General features: G+C 48.1%; 1 protein-coding gene across 7 annotated transcripts in view; it reads right to left on the bottom strand.

Moving 5' to 3' along the window:
* The window catches only part of TNRC18 (trinucleotide repeat containing 18), a 160,779-nt gene extending 147,135 nt beyond the window's left edge, over window positions 1-13,644 (bottom strand). For 3 of the 7 annotated variants that reach the window (XM_056806452.1, XM_056806453.1, XM_056806456.1), the window contains exons 1-3: window positions 13,479-13,644; window positions 11,583-11,955; window positions 8,860-9,248 (exon numbers count right to left, since the gene is read on the bottom strand). In XM_056806452.1, the coding sequence (XP_056662430.1) occupies window positions 8,860-9,073 (214 nt within the window). In that variant the 5' untranslated portion in view covers window positions 9,074-9,248; window positions 11,583-11,955; window positions 13,479-13,644. Of the gene's footprint in view, window positions 1-5,243; window positions 5,977-8,859; window positions 9,249-11,582; window positions 11,956-13,478 lie in introns of those variants that run through there. The other 4 variants (XM_056806450.1, XM_056806451.1, XM_056806454.1 and 1 more) reach the window with 2 other exon arrangements.
* Window positions 13,645-13,916: the final 272 nt, after the last annotated feature.

Genomic DNA, 13,916 nt, shown 5'->3' with positions numbered 1-13,916 from the left:
TTGGATTTCCAATGTTATTCCTAAATATCAGTATCATTCTCTCTTTTACCAAAGAATCATAGAATGGTCGAATTGGAAGGGGATTTTAGAGTCTATCAAGTGCAATCTTTTAGCCTTTGAGAAAAACTTAAGCCACCCCCCCCCCATGAGTTTGGGCTAGCTGTATAATAACAGAAGTGATTTCCTACTATTATACAAATAGCTCAAACTCACTCTTAAAATATAAAAATAAAACAATCCTTACTTACTTAGTATCAGTCCTAAGACAGAAGAGTAGCAAGGGCTAGACAACTTGGGGTAAGTGACTTGCCCAGGATCACACAGCTAGGAAATATCTCCAGCCACATTTGAACCCAAGTCCTTTCAACTTCTAGCCTGATGCTCTATCCACTCTACTACCTATACTACACTATACTACCTAGTCACACCAAAACTTACTCTTACTGCAATTATTCTTAAACTCACAGTTTAATATCAATTTCAAATATTCCTCAGTTGTTGTCTTACTATTTCATACTTTTACCTATGAAAGCAGTGTGAATTCTAGTCCCTGTCCTTCTCCCTTCCCCTAAAAGAGTTAAAAAATCTCACTGAAGGACCAATGGGGGAATAATGTTGGATTTGGAGTTAAAGGACCTGCTCCTATCAATACCACCAAGTCTCTTCCTCTACACCTCATTTTCCACTCTGATAAAATAAGGGCATTATACTGGATGACCTCTTACCAAAGTTCTTTTCCAGGTTAAAAAAATGCCTATTTTTAAAGCATCTATGCACATGCTTTTATAAAATAAAGAGAGAGCAAGGAACAAGCATTTCTATAGCACCTACTATGTGCCAGGCAATGTGCTAAATGCTTTACAAATATTAGCTTATTTGCTAGAGGGGAGACTCCTATTTTAGAGTTCTCATATACTCCTACCTCTCTATGCCACCTAGCCATACCAGCGGCCTAGCTGCTAATGCTATGAAAATGGGTGACACTGGAATTATTCCTATAAACCTTGGGTTCTAGCCAGGTTCTTCTAACACTTACTAACAGTCACCTCAGGCAGTCGAGTTCTCATCTTTAAAGGGTGGTAGGATGGCCTGATGATCTCAAAGGTCCCTCCCAGTGCTGACTTTAATATTCTTTGTTCTAAGGTCACTTTCAGCTCTTATGGTAGCTCTACTAACCCTCCTAGCTCTAATAATCTAGGTTCTAAGGTCCCTTCCAGCTCTAACTTAATTATTTTTAAAACTGTTACCTTCTAGCTTTAACTTTATTATTATTTTAAACCATTACTTTCCAGCTGTCTTATTTTTACTGTTACCTTCCAGTTCTAACTTTATTATTATTTTTTAAAACCCTTACCTTTCAGTTCTAACTTCATATGATTATACTGATACCTTAAAATAGGAATTACTATTCTAATGTTTAGAGGAAGTATAATATAGTAGAAAAAGAACTAATCTTAGGGTCAAGAAGACTCCAAGGGTTCAAGTCTCTTATCTGACATCTACTAGCTCTGTGACCATTTACCTTTTAAGCGTCCTAGGCAATTTTCTAAGACTATCAACTGAAGTAGGTGTTCATATATACCTTTTTCTTCTTTACTTTTTAAAAAAGACAAATAGGGTTAAGTGATTTGCCTAGAGTCACACAATTAACAAATGTCTGGGGTCAGATTTGAACCCAGGTTCTTCTTTTTTTTTTTTTAAACCCTTACCTTCCATCTTGGAGTCAATACTGTGTATTGGCTCCAAGGCAGAAGAGTGGTAAGGGCTAGGCAATGGGGGGTCAAGTGACTTGCCCAGGCTCACACAGTTGGGAAGTGTCTGAGGCCAGATTTGAACCTAGGACCTCCAGTCTCTAGGCCTGACTCTCAATCTACCGTGCTACCCAGCTTCGGCCCCCTTCCCCACCCGCCCCCCGTTCCTTTTTAAAAATTAATTTAATTTTTAAAATTTTAGAATTTTTTTCCATGTTTCCATGATTCACTTTCTTTCCCTCCCCACTTCCAGAGTGGACAAGCAATTCCACTGGTTTGTACAATTGAACCCAGGTTCTTAACATTCCAGTTTTAGCTTTCTAGCTGCTCAGGTGAGTTTCCTAATCCCAGAATGCCATTTGTCAATGAAATTACAGGGACAATCCCTACCCCTATGCCCTAATGTTAAAATGATGCTTTTGACATGTCCACAAGAAGTACTTGTTCGTGGAAAACGACTATTTGGAGGTATCCAGCCTGGATTGGAATCCTTAGATCTTCCACTGGCTACTAGGGTGACCTCAGGGTCTCAATTTCCTCTTCGTAAAATAAGATGACTGAATTGGATAATTTCTTCTGGTCCTCATGAATTTCCCCACACATTCTTGCCTCTAAGTAGTTAGGCTGTTGGGAAGTTGGGAAGCCCTATATTCAAATCCAGTCTCAGATACTAATCCACATTCAGAGAGCTATGTGTGTATGACCCTGGGCAAGTCAATCAACCTGTCTGCCTCAATGTCTTGCTCCGTAAATTGAGAAGAATAATAGCACCTACTTCCCATGACTTTATGGGAGGATAAAATGAGATATTTGTAAAGCACTTGACAAACCTTAAAAATGCTAACCACTGTTATTATTAGAGAGCCCAAGAAACGTCTGTGAGCTCCTAGGATACTGTAGTGACTCTGAAGTAACTGGGGCTGCTGGTGATGATCTAACTTTGGACCCCCATCCAAAGTCTGCTGCTGAAGTGACTTTTCAACCTTCCAACTTCACCCAAATATCCAAGTGCATTTAAGCTCATGTGAACAGTTGGCTAATAATGGAATGAATCTAAGGCTCCAGGAGCCAAGGTAAGAATGCTATCACCTCCTGTTTAATGGCAGGAAATATCCCAAAATCAATCTCCAAACCCATTATTTCCCTTACTAAGGAGAGTGCCTATTTGTCCTAAACAAGACCCTACAAATTCATAATAAGGTTTAAAGAAAGAACCTATCCCCTTCACACCACAGCTTTCAAGTAAGAACAACACCCCCATGTTTATATAGGATGGCAGAATGCAAATGAGTAAGATCTAGGCTCAACTCTCCCAGGTGAATTACTTTGACTCTCAGCTTCAGTTTCTTCATCAGTAAAATAATAATAATAATAATAATAATAATAATAGCACCTATCTCCCAGGGTGTCAAGGATCAAATGAGGTAATAGAAAGCTCTTTACAAACTGTAAAACACTAGATAAATGTTCACTCTATTATTATTATCATCTTGTAGCCCTGACAGACCGTTATGGTCATCACTAGATCTGAAAAATCAGAGGACCGAGTTTCAAATCTGTAGGACATGGGGAAGGTGATATCCCTCTTTTTGGCCTCAGTTTCCTCATCCGTAAAAATGAAGGAGTTGGACTAGTGCTAGGATGACTTTAGGAGATGAGGAAACAGTGGCTGGGCTGGGTTAAATGATTTGCCTAGAGTACACGTAGGGGCCTCAAACCTGAATCTTACAACACTTTCTGCCTCATCTTGACGCCCTCCTGGGAAAAAAAAACAGGAGAGAAAGAGATTTGTTTTTGAGGGCTCCCTTTCCAGTGAGACAGGATTCTGCTTCTAAGTTCTCTGTTCATCCTGAATAAACTCTCAAGAAGGAGGCGACCCCCAAAGCTATGGGAAGCTGAAATAAATCTTAGCTGAGGGTACCCACTCATTTAGGCCCTAGGGATTAATAAATAGCTAGCAAAAGGTTCATCAACAGCTCATCTGATTTTGGAGAATGAACCAAACTTCAAGATATCCTTGGGTTTTCTGGAAAAGCAGTAGTCAGGAGTCCCCCGACTCTTGTGAGTGCTGTGTGAGCTAGGGTAAATCACATCCCCACTAACCTATTATTTCATCTGTAAAAATGAAAGATTAGCACTTGCTAACCTTACTTCAAATGAGGCTATATTAAATATTGTTGTTTTTGTACAAATAAGACATTTGCTATTATTAAAAAAGAAAACTAAAAAAATACATGGATTAAGGTCTAAGCATAGGAAAAGTAAAAAAGAAAGAAGGGGAAAAAAATTCCAGTCTCTAATACACCCAACAGGCAAGTCACTTAACATGGCTGAGCCACTGTTTTCTCCTCTAGTAAAATCATCTGAACACTAGCGAAAGGAGGTAAGCTTTTAGACCAAACCCATCTCCTCCCTTAATAGCTGCAGACCTTTCCCAGGAAAGCTTCTTAGTTTAACACACCCTCCTGACACTTCCTCCATGACATCAGTCAACAAATATTCAGAAATTAATGTTTTAGAGATGACTAGCTTCTAGAAAGGTTGAAGGCTGTGGGGAAAAGAGTCACTCTCCTAGCTTCAAATCCTGGCTCCTCCATTACTATGACATTGGGAAGGCTACTTCCTTCTTTCTGGCCTCAGTTTCCTCCATGGTAAAATGAGGGACTAGGGTTTGGTGGATTCCTAAGCCTTTTTAAGTGCCTAGAATGTGCCCAAGCCAGGCCTAAATGAGGGGGGGTGGGGAGCCGGAGGGGGGGAAGGAAGAATACAAAGGAAAAAAAAAAGAGTTCAAAGAACTGAACTCTGGCCTCAAATCAGATGACCTGGATCCTTGTCCTGTCTAGGTCACAAACTAGCTATGTGACCCTGGGCAAATTAGCTTAATCTCCCTGGGCTTTAGTTTCCTTATCTTTAAAATGGGAGTAACAGCCATCTGCTTACTTGATGGAGCTGTTTTTGAGTATTCCAAATATCAGAGAAAGCACTTTGGGGGGGGGGGGGTGCTCTGTAAACTAAAATCACCCTTAGCCTCTCTGGCCATCGGGAAGTCCTCTCCAGGGAAAGAAAGGGAGGCCCTCGGAGACTATGGAAAAGCTGGCCTCCAATGCGCTCCCGAAAGTGGCTCGGGAAGAGGGGACAAAGAGCCGGGAGCTCTGTAACTGAACCTGGCCCCACCTTCCTTCCGTCACCTACCTGACCCCGGCAGGCCCAACCACTCCCGGGAGCCAAGGGGTGGGGAGTGAAGGGAGGTGGGGGAAGGCCGGCCCAGAGCGGGTCGAATTTCACTGAGGCCGAAGTCTGGGCTCTGGGATTAAGCCCAGCCCCTGCCCCAGGGCTGTGGGTAGAGTGACTAGCCAGGCCCGGTTAATAAAAAAGCCCGAGGCGGACTAAAATAGAACCAGCGGAAATAATTACAAAGTCCTAAAGGATCCTAAGAGCCTCTCCCAGCCCCCAGCCCCCACCTCCTCTTCGGGAGGAGAAAGCCCTGTTTACCTCTGGGGTTAAAGTCAGAAACCCCCCTTCTAGAAGCCAGACTGAGTTTCCGTTTAATTTCCACAATAGCATTTTTCCAAAATCACGTTCAATTTTAGGCAGTCCGTTTCCTGTTGGGTTTTTTTTGGGGGGGGGATTCATTTTTTAAAGCTCTAGTCTACAGTCACCCCAATCTAGTCCTTTTTTCCAGCAATGCCGGGATCGACCCCAATCCCAGCTCGTCAGGTGACTCCGTCCTGGTTTCCGCCGCCGCCTCCTCCCCCTCCCCCCTGCTTTCCTAAGCAGGGGATTTCTTCGGCAGAGTTGAGGCAGACGTGGCGTCTAGTACGGACTCGCTCCCTCCTTTCCTCCCCACACGGGCCAGACGCCAGGAAGGGAATCGAGTTCCAGTCATTTCAAGGCCCAGTGAGCACTGACTTTAGCCCGGCCTAGGGAGGGTCATCACCGCAAGATCTGCCTATTGGTCTAGGCCAGGCTACTAACAGTCTTGCCAGAACTCCTGGGTCTTCTCACCCTGGGTTTTTCCTAAGTAAAGCGTAGGACCACATCTTTCCCGATTTTTTTTTTTTGGCGAGGCGAGGATTTACAATCTCCAGCGCCCCCCAACACCCACTTCCCAGTCCCTGGAAAGAGGGAGAGAGCGGTAAACTCTAATCCATTCTTCCGCGGCACCCGGAGGGCTCCCGAGCTAGGCTAGACCCTCCGCTGTGCTAGTCCCCCACACCCCAGCACACCATCCCACCCCGCCCCCTTCCATTCCCCATTCTAGGTCACCATTGCTCGGAGAGGTCGCCCCCACCCCACCCCCACCCCCAGCGCAGTGTCGCCTCACAAAGGCCCTTTGTCCCTCCGATCTGCTCCCGGGCAGGTTCCTGAAAAGTTAAACACGCAAAATAAATAAGAGAGAAAGCGGGAAGAGGTCTGCAAGGGTCCCCCGGGAATAAGAGTAGAGAAAGGGAGGGAGGCGCCAGCTTGGAGGCTGGGACCAATCCGACCCTGAGAGGTAGGAACGAAGAGCCCCGAGTCCGCTTCGAACACCCCACAAACCCCACCTCTCTCTGGTTTTCCCACTATTACATTCCGTTCCCCCCATCTAAACCCCCCCCACGCTCAAACGAGTGCCGCAGCCCTCAGTCCGGGCATTTTCCGGGGAGTTAACGCCCTAAAAATACCGAGGGGAAACTTCCAACCCCAAAAGGAAGAAAATGAAATAGTCCCTGCTCCTGGGAAGAGTTTAAATTTTAATGATGGGATCGAGGACCCTTCTGCCGAGAAACAGGGGTAGCTGGGAACTTGCGGGAGGGAGTAAACGATGTGGGGACCCATTCCTCCGCCCGGTGGCCCTCGGCACCATTCTCCCGAGACCCCAGCTCTCAGGACCCTGGAACTCTCTCTTTCCCGGTCCTCTTCCCCCGGCCCCGCTCGGTCTGAGCCCTAGGCTACGCGTCTCAGCGTGCAGCTGCCTCCGCCTCCCACTTTCACAAGTGCCCAGGAACAGACAGCAGGACCCGGTAAACAGAGCAGGAGAGAAGAGCGTGAAAGGGCACAATTTCAGGGACAAGTGGTAGCTAGGAAGAGCTCAAGGCTGGCATCCAACCGAGCAAAATGCCCTTCTCTCTCCAGACCAAGTTAGTCGGACCAACTGGCGCTTAGACTCCGTGCTCGGAGAGGGCAGAACTAGTTGCTATTTCAAGTAAAGCCAGTGCAAGTCCAGACTCGGTTGGGCAGGGAGGGTTTACTGGGAGATGCGGCAGGAGACAGCCGAAGGCTGGATTAGTTGGGGGGGGGGGGTGCCCATGTGCTTCGTTTTATTGCTTTGTTCATTTTACACCTTTCGTTTCAGCACCTGGAAAATTGGCACTGCCAACCATTCCCTAGCCCATAAATCTTTCCCCTCGATCTGGGCAGCTTCCTTCTCTGCAGATGTTGGCAATCAGGTTTGCAAAATTTCAAAGTCATTCATTGCAGACGGGCGAAGGAAGGCAGAGTTGATTGCAGCGGCACACACAAAATTTTGTCACCTTAGCAAAGTCTACTGTCATCCCAGCAACCCCCTTCGCCACACGGAGGGGGGATCCAGAACCACAGAAGGGCAGAGGGTCTCCCCACAACTTTTACAGACAACAGCTGCAACATCAAAGAACCACAATCGAACGAGGCAATTCACCCCCCTGAGTCAGTAGGGCGCTCTACCACCCTCCCTCCCCTGCAGTGGTGGAGCTCAATCCCGGCAAAACCTTGCGTCCGAAGGGCAGTCTGACTGCCCAGCGTCTGAGAATCAGCCAGCCGTAGGAGCTCCGAGACGAGACAGCCGGGAAGGGGAGGGTGTATAGAAGGCTGGGTATTATTAACTACACAGAAGCTTCCAAACATCTTAGTAAATAGACCTTCAGAAAAAAAGGAGCAAACAGGCGGTGGGAAAAGATTTTTTTTTTTTAAGAAAAGAAAAAAGTTTTACCGACATGATTTTGGTGAGATTTTCCCCCTTTTATCTTAAAATGTTCTAGAACCTGAAAACGCCACTCTTCGGGCTGGACCAGTCTCTAAGCCAGGCTGGGAGCTAACCCCCTGCCCCGGGCTTCAGTCCCCGAGGCCAGCCGCTGAGAAGCCGGGCAGCCCCATTTCCCCAGCCTGGGACTGGGTTTGAGGACGGACCCTGTAAATCGAGACTTAGAAGGATTCTGAACCTGCTTAATCCCCACCTTGCCCTCTCCGACCCGGGCTTTCTCTTCCTGGTTCCTGCCGCAGTAAAATATCCAACAAGCTGGGCTGGGAGGTCAACCTCTCCCTAAGCAGAGAACCCGGACGGAGTCGGAGGCCGCACCCTGGGGGGAGGGGGGGTGCTGTGCAAATTAATCTATCGCCTCCGCAGCTGCCCACTTTACTCCCAGGACCCAGACTTTTCCAGTGGAAGGGAAATCTTTTCCAGGAAGCTCCTTCACAAACAGAGCTGTTTCCTTTCTGGATCCTGCCTCCGGTATCCCGCAGTCAACCAAGCCAGGCTCATTCGGGATCGAACCGAAGGCAGTTAGGCAGGGAAGAAAACCTTCAGCTGAAGCTCCCCAGGGTCCTCGAGCTTTCGAGGGTCCCCCAGTCCCGGCCCCATCCCAACACGAAAGGGAGACCTAGTTTTCTCCTCAGAGACACTACATAAATGCAATCCGTTCAGCCCGGGCTGGGTTCCGCTGCTCCGTATGCCCGCTGCCCCGCCCGGGGAAAACACGGATTCTTTCCGATCCGGTCCTTGAAGCCGGGAGATAGCTGTTCGGACCCCAAAGGAACACGCCCGATAGACTTACAGGGTTGCAGACGGGAGAGATTTCCAAGCTATTTACATTAGCGACTCCAAGTCTCACAGCAGGAAAATTCTTCTCCGCCAGCCCCCCCCCCCCCCCCGCCGCCCCCAATATTCTCACCCCGGATCTCTCACATCCCCCTGGCCCCCAAATCTAGCGTTCCTTATTTCATCCGGTTTTTGCCCCCAGGGGGCTCTAGACAGGGCAACTGAGAAGGTTCGAGGGGAGAAGGGAACAGCTCTCCACCGAGGGAAAACTGAGTAGCCAGAAGCCGTAACCGCAAGCGAGGTCGAGAGCCGGGACCTCGGACCCTTACTTACCCGGGTGCGAGTGGAGGTTGATTCCAGACGGCATGTACTTTCCTGGCGGCAGGGGAGTCGGCAGCCCCGCGGCCAAGTGGCCAGAAGAGGAAGGCAGGCGGCCGGCGGCCGTGGCAGCACCAACCCGGTGGCTCTCCATTGCCAACCCGGACAGCAGCGGAGGGGGGGGGCCGTGGACAGACCGGGGAGGCCCCAAATCTCGGCCATCCATCATCTGAGTGCCAACTTCCGAGCCGTTTCGTTTTCCTCCACCCCTCCCCAGGCGCCCCCCCTCCCAGCGCCCCTCCCCCCCTCCACACACCCCAAATCAAAGGGGTTTAAAATATAAGCCTCGGAGCAGTTCCATGGTCTTCGGCCGGCGGAGAGTCCGCTGGGGGCATTTTCTTTGCCTGCGGTGGGGAGAGATCAGAGACACAAACCCCGTTGTTAGAGCTGTTCCCTCCTACCGCTCCCTCCTCCGTACTGCAGCACCGCTCGGAGCCCGGCCAGCAGGTAGGCAGGAGCCGGTGGAGCTCTCTCGGCCCGAAGAGAAAACAACCAACACCCCTTCCACCACCAAAAAAGGGAAACCGCTTGGAAAAACCTTACGAGTCTCTTCTCCCCCAAAGTCTCTGCCCTTGAATGAGGCTCAATAGAACCAGCGGGTAGTTCCGTAGCCAAAAATGTTTATAAAAGGAGCATTGGATTTCAGGTTTTTTTTTTTTAAATCACCGCTACCCTCTCTCTCCCCCTCTCCGGTCCTTCTCGGATCTAGACTTTCAAAATAATGCTAAAAATGAGGGTGTACCTCCGCTATCTTTAACTCCCCACACCAGACACACACACAATCCCCCGGGCGGCTTTCACAAGCTCTCTCTCTCTTCCTTTTCTCCAGAAATTCTAAGCCAGAACAGAGAAGGCTAGCGTTGCTTCTCTCTGAGATCAGAGCCTATCCGCTGAAATACATTTTATTCCAAAATGTCACAGGTTTCAGCTTTTAAAACTGTGAAACCTTTTGCTTCTGAAGATTAAAATGTCTCACTAAACATTTGCTTAGTATCTGATGGGACAAGTTTAATATTTAACCCTTGTTAGTTCTTTAGTTTCAATCATCTCCCCCTTTTTGCCCTCTTTGTACATTTTATTTTTTTCCCTGAATTGACTCTAAGTAGATCCCCATTCCTTTGAGCCGGTAAGAGTAAGGGCTTTAAAGGGATTTTATTAATTAAGGAGGAATCTGCCTTCTACTTCAGTGACAGGCTGTCTCAGAAAATTCCGTGAGACGTGGCATACATTCTAGCCGTAAGATTTGATGGAAATTTAAAACATAAAACGGGACAAGGTTTGGTTTCATTTTCGGTAGACCCCAATGGAAAAAGGGGTCGCTAACCCTAGACTGGGGGGGAATAGCAGGCAGTAAGCGAGGCGGGGGTTGGGGGGTCAGGGGTATCAAGACTACTGAGTCACCCTCGGAAAAAAAAATAAACTGGGAAAAAAAATTGCCCTCTCCTAAAATCTGACTGTTCTCAATAATAGAGGGAGTATCCTCCTCCTCCCCCCACCCCCATGTTTGGTAAATATTCCCGAAGTTCCAATTTAAAACTGTTTGTTTAAAAGATTTGTCCTTTGCTGATTTCTGGGAGGGGGAAGGGAGTCAGTTTGGATACAATTTCCCTCTCTTTTCAACCGCAAGCGGGAAGGGCAATTAAAAAACTGGAATTTTTGTTATTTTTTTAAAAGCTAGGCAAAAAAACCCAGGAGCTATCTCCTCAAAACAAAATAACCCAAACCCCTCCCCAGCCCTAGCACCCCACATCCCGTGGACAAGTCTCCCTATTCGATTTTGCTGGTGTCTTATCTACAGAGTAAGTACTAGCAGGGAGTTTGCCACATTCTCCTTCCCTTTGGACTTGCACATAATTTAAGCTTAAAATACCCTGAACCAAAAATATCTACCTCCAGTCATTTACCAGGGCTTCTCTTACCAGCTTTGTTAATGGTTTCTTATTTTAACCTGGTTTTTACTTACAAACATCTCATCCGTCCCTCGTCCCCCTCCCCTCTCTTCCATTCTCTGGTTACCAGATGAAACATTTACTTTTTAAAATCTAAGATCGCCACAACCCTGGATACATGTTTTCCATCTTAAGCACAGCGGTAGATGAGCTTCACGTGATTAAAATTGTTTTTTCTTAAACTATTGCTTTCAAACAGGACAAAAAAAAGAGAGAGTTTAAAGTTGAAAGCTTCTTATTCAGATTATGGAAAAGGTTGATTTATCTATCTGTGCGCTGCGTTGGATGATTCCTACTTTTCCTCTCCCTTGAATGCAGTTAAAATGGCTGAATTCCGGCTTTTAATTAAAAACAGCCTATAATCGAAAATGCCTCTCCCTCTCCCCACCTCTCTCACAGTCTGCAGGGGCACGGAGGGAAGCCGGGGTATTTTTTTTTTTAATGGAGAGTAGAGATTCCCACCACCACTACCACCACCAGGTTGTATTTTTCTGAAGGGAAAAGTCTTAGGGAAGGGGCTTAGGTGGGAAAAAATGGGGAACAGTCGAAGAGCCCAATGCAGCTCAGACCCCAGAAAAGTCCCTGCATTGCCAAGTAGTTTGAGGGTGGAAAGGGTTGATGGGGAAGGCTGGAGAAGGCAGGTAAGACCTGGGGGGTGGGGGGAGAGATCGGGGTGGGAGAGTCAACTATTTAACTTTCTAAAAAATAAGAGACTGGAGAAAAACCTACCTGCTGGAGCGGATAGTCCCCTTCCCGCCTAACCGCCTCGCCTCTCGGCCATCCTGCCGCCTGCCCCCCGTTCTTGTTTCCCTCTCGGGAATTATATCCAACTCAGACTTTTTGCCCGCCTTTCCTTTTTTTGGTATGAAAATGTCCTTTAGTCCATCCGTTCGGCTCGCCAACTCCTCCACCCTCCAGCAAACAGGCTCTGGGACCCGGCTTGCTCTGCTTTCCTGGAAAATCCAGCTTTCTTTCTCCAGAGGTCCCCGCTTTTTAATAAAATCCAGGTAGCACTGGTTTAAAGAATCCCAAATCTCCATATACAGCCCGGGATTGGAAAAGGTACATTACACAACCCCCTTTCAAGTTCCTCTAGCTGGATCTAAAAAAAAAAATGGGGGGGGGGGAGGACAACTCTTTAGCAATGAAACCAGCATTGTTCCCCTGCTCCCTCCTCCTCCCGGGCTGGCCAGCCAGAATCTCATAGTAAACCTCCCATTGGCTGCCCGCGCTGTCAATCACGCTCATGTAAACACTTTGGCCCTCAGCCATTCCTATAAAACCAATTATGGACCAAGGGGCTCGAGCAGTTTCCAGGCTCCCCTCGGCGGGGCTGAATGATCAAAACTGGTGGTGAGAATTTTTCCCGGCCGTTTCCAGGCAGCCCTCCCCTCTCCACCAGTGGACCCCCCCCCCCCCCCCCGCCGCCCGCCCTTGCCCTCCTCCTCTTCCCTCTCCCTCCCCCAACCCCCTCCCAGTCTGGGCTGACTGATCAAAATAGTAGAAGATGGTTGTAGCTGCAATTCAGTTCTTTTCATTCCGCTGTTTAATGGGAATGCTGTCAATTTCCTGCGTACTGGGGACCTGGCAAAGGGACGTGGACTACAGAGTTTGTAGGATCCAGGGGAAACCGGGGAGAAAGGAGAGCTCTGAAGCCGTTTGCTTTTCTTCTCCCTACCCCCCCCCTTCTCCCTAGTCTCCCCTTCCCTCCCCCTCATTTCACTCATACACACACACGGAATGCATCTCCTTTTCTTTCCAGATCTTTTCCAAATTGCACAACCAAAGAGGCTGGTGCAGTAATAATCCAGTTGTGTGTAGAATGATAGAATGGGAGGGGGGAGAGACATGATTTATTTTTTCTTTACAAAACCACCATTCATTCTCGGGGGGGGGGGGGCGGCAGCAAACGCAGTTTTCCTAGACCCAGTCCCTCCCTGAAACATAATGTCAGATCGTTAATGATTAATATTTTGGAGAGGCCAAGGCAGCAGCGGGTGAGTGTGTCTATATAATCTTCTAAAGGGGGTTCCTATAGAAACGAAGGTGGGGGTATGGGTGCGTGATAAGAGCTTCCCCTGCCTAAAACAATCCCAAGCTGATGTGCTTTGGAGCTGAAGAAGCCACTTACAGTCGTTCGTCCTCAAGCCCCTCCCAAACCCCTCTTTCAGCTTCGTCACCCTCCCCCCAAAAAAAATCTGAGCAGAAAACAGGATTAAAGCGGCTGAGCTAGAGTACAGAATCCCACTTGATTCTGACATTTCATCCTATTTGCATTTCTCTGCGGGGCCTTCTGAAACCTATTAAACTGTAATATTAAAAACTCTTGGCTTAGGTCCTCTTCTCCCGAGGCCCCCTCCCCGCCCCCATCCCTTACCCTGCTCTCTGCCCCTTCCTTCCCTGCTCCTAACTAGAAGGAAGGCGGGGTGGACTGCGGGCGGGGGGCGATGTGTTTAGCTAAGGGAAAGCTGCAGCCAAACCCCCAACTGCTTTGCTGGCCGCTCTTCCTAGAGGGAGAAGGAGGGGTAAAAGTCCCCCCAATTCCCCAGACTTTGTACTTTTCATACTGCCCTTTCAGCAAAATCTCTCTCTTGCTCGCCTGCCTGCAGAGAAGAGAGTACGTACCTGGTTAGAAGCGGAAATAAAGAGGCGAGCGACTAGGTAATCAGGGAGGCAAAGCTGCCTGGATACCCCGCTAGCCTAGGAGTCAGTCCCCGAGCTGAGCCACCGCCTGAGTCACCACGAAACCTTCCTGGCTCCGCTGTGACTTCCCGGGCGGGGGTTAAGCAAGAGCTGGTCAGATATATCTGGGGCTTTCTCTGGTGGAGGAAAATCGGGGAGGGTGGGGGAGGGTGCCTTTGGAGAGCCGGTAACTGAGAACACAATGAAAGATCCAGTGCTTGTCTTTTCCTTATTTTAGCCAAATAAAATTAACCAAACATAGAAGGGAAGAAGTAGGTCCTGTTCTCTGATTATGAAAGGAAGCTGAGTCGTTTTTTAATTAAGGCCGGAGAACCCCAGAGTATTCCCCCAATCACTGCAAGTTGAAGGATTCGGTCTGTC

The sequence above is a fragment of the Monodelphis domestica genome, chromosome 7, assembly GCF_027887165.1.
Source record: "Monodelphis domestica isolate mMonDom1 chromosome 7, mMonDom1.pri, whole genome shotgun sequence".
NCBI classification, from domain to species: Eukaryota; Metazoa; Chordata; class Mammalia; order Didelphimorphia; family Didelphidae; genus Monodelphis; species Monodelphis domestica.
Note: the sequence above shows the minus strand (reverse complement) of the source record. Positions and strands in the feature narration are given on the sequence as shown.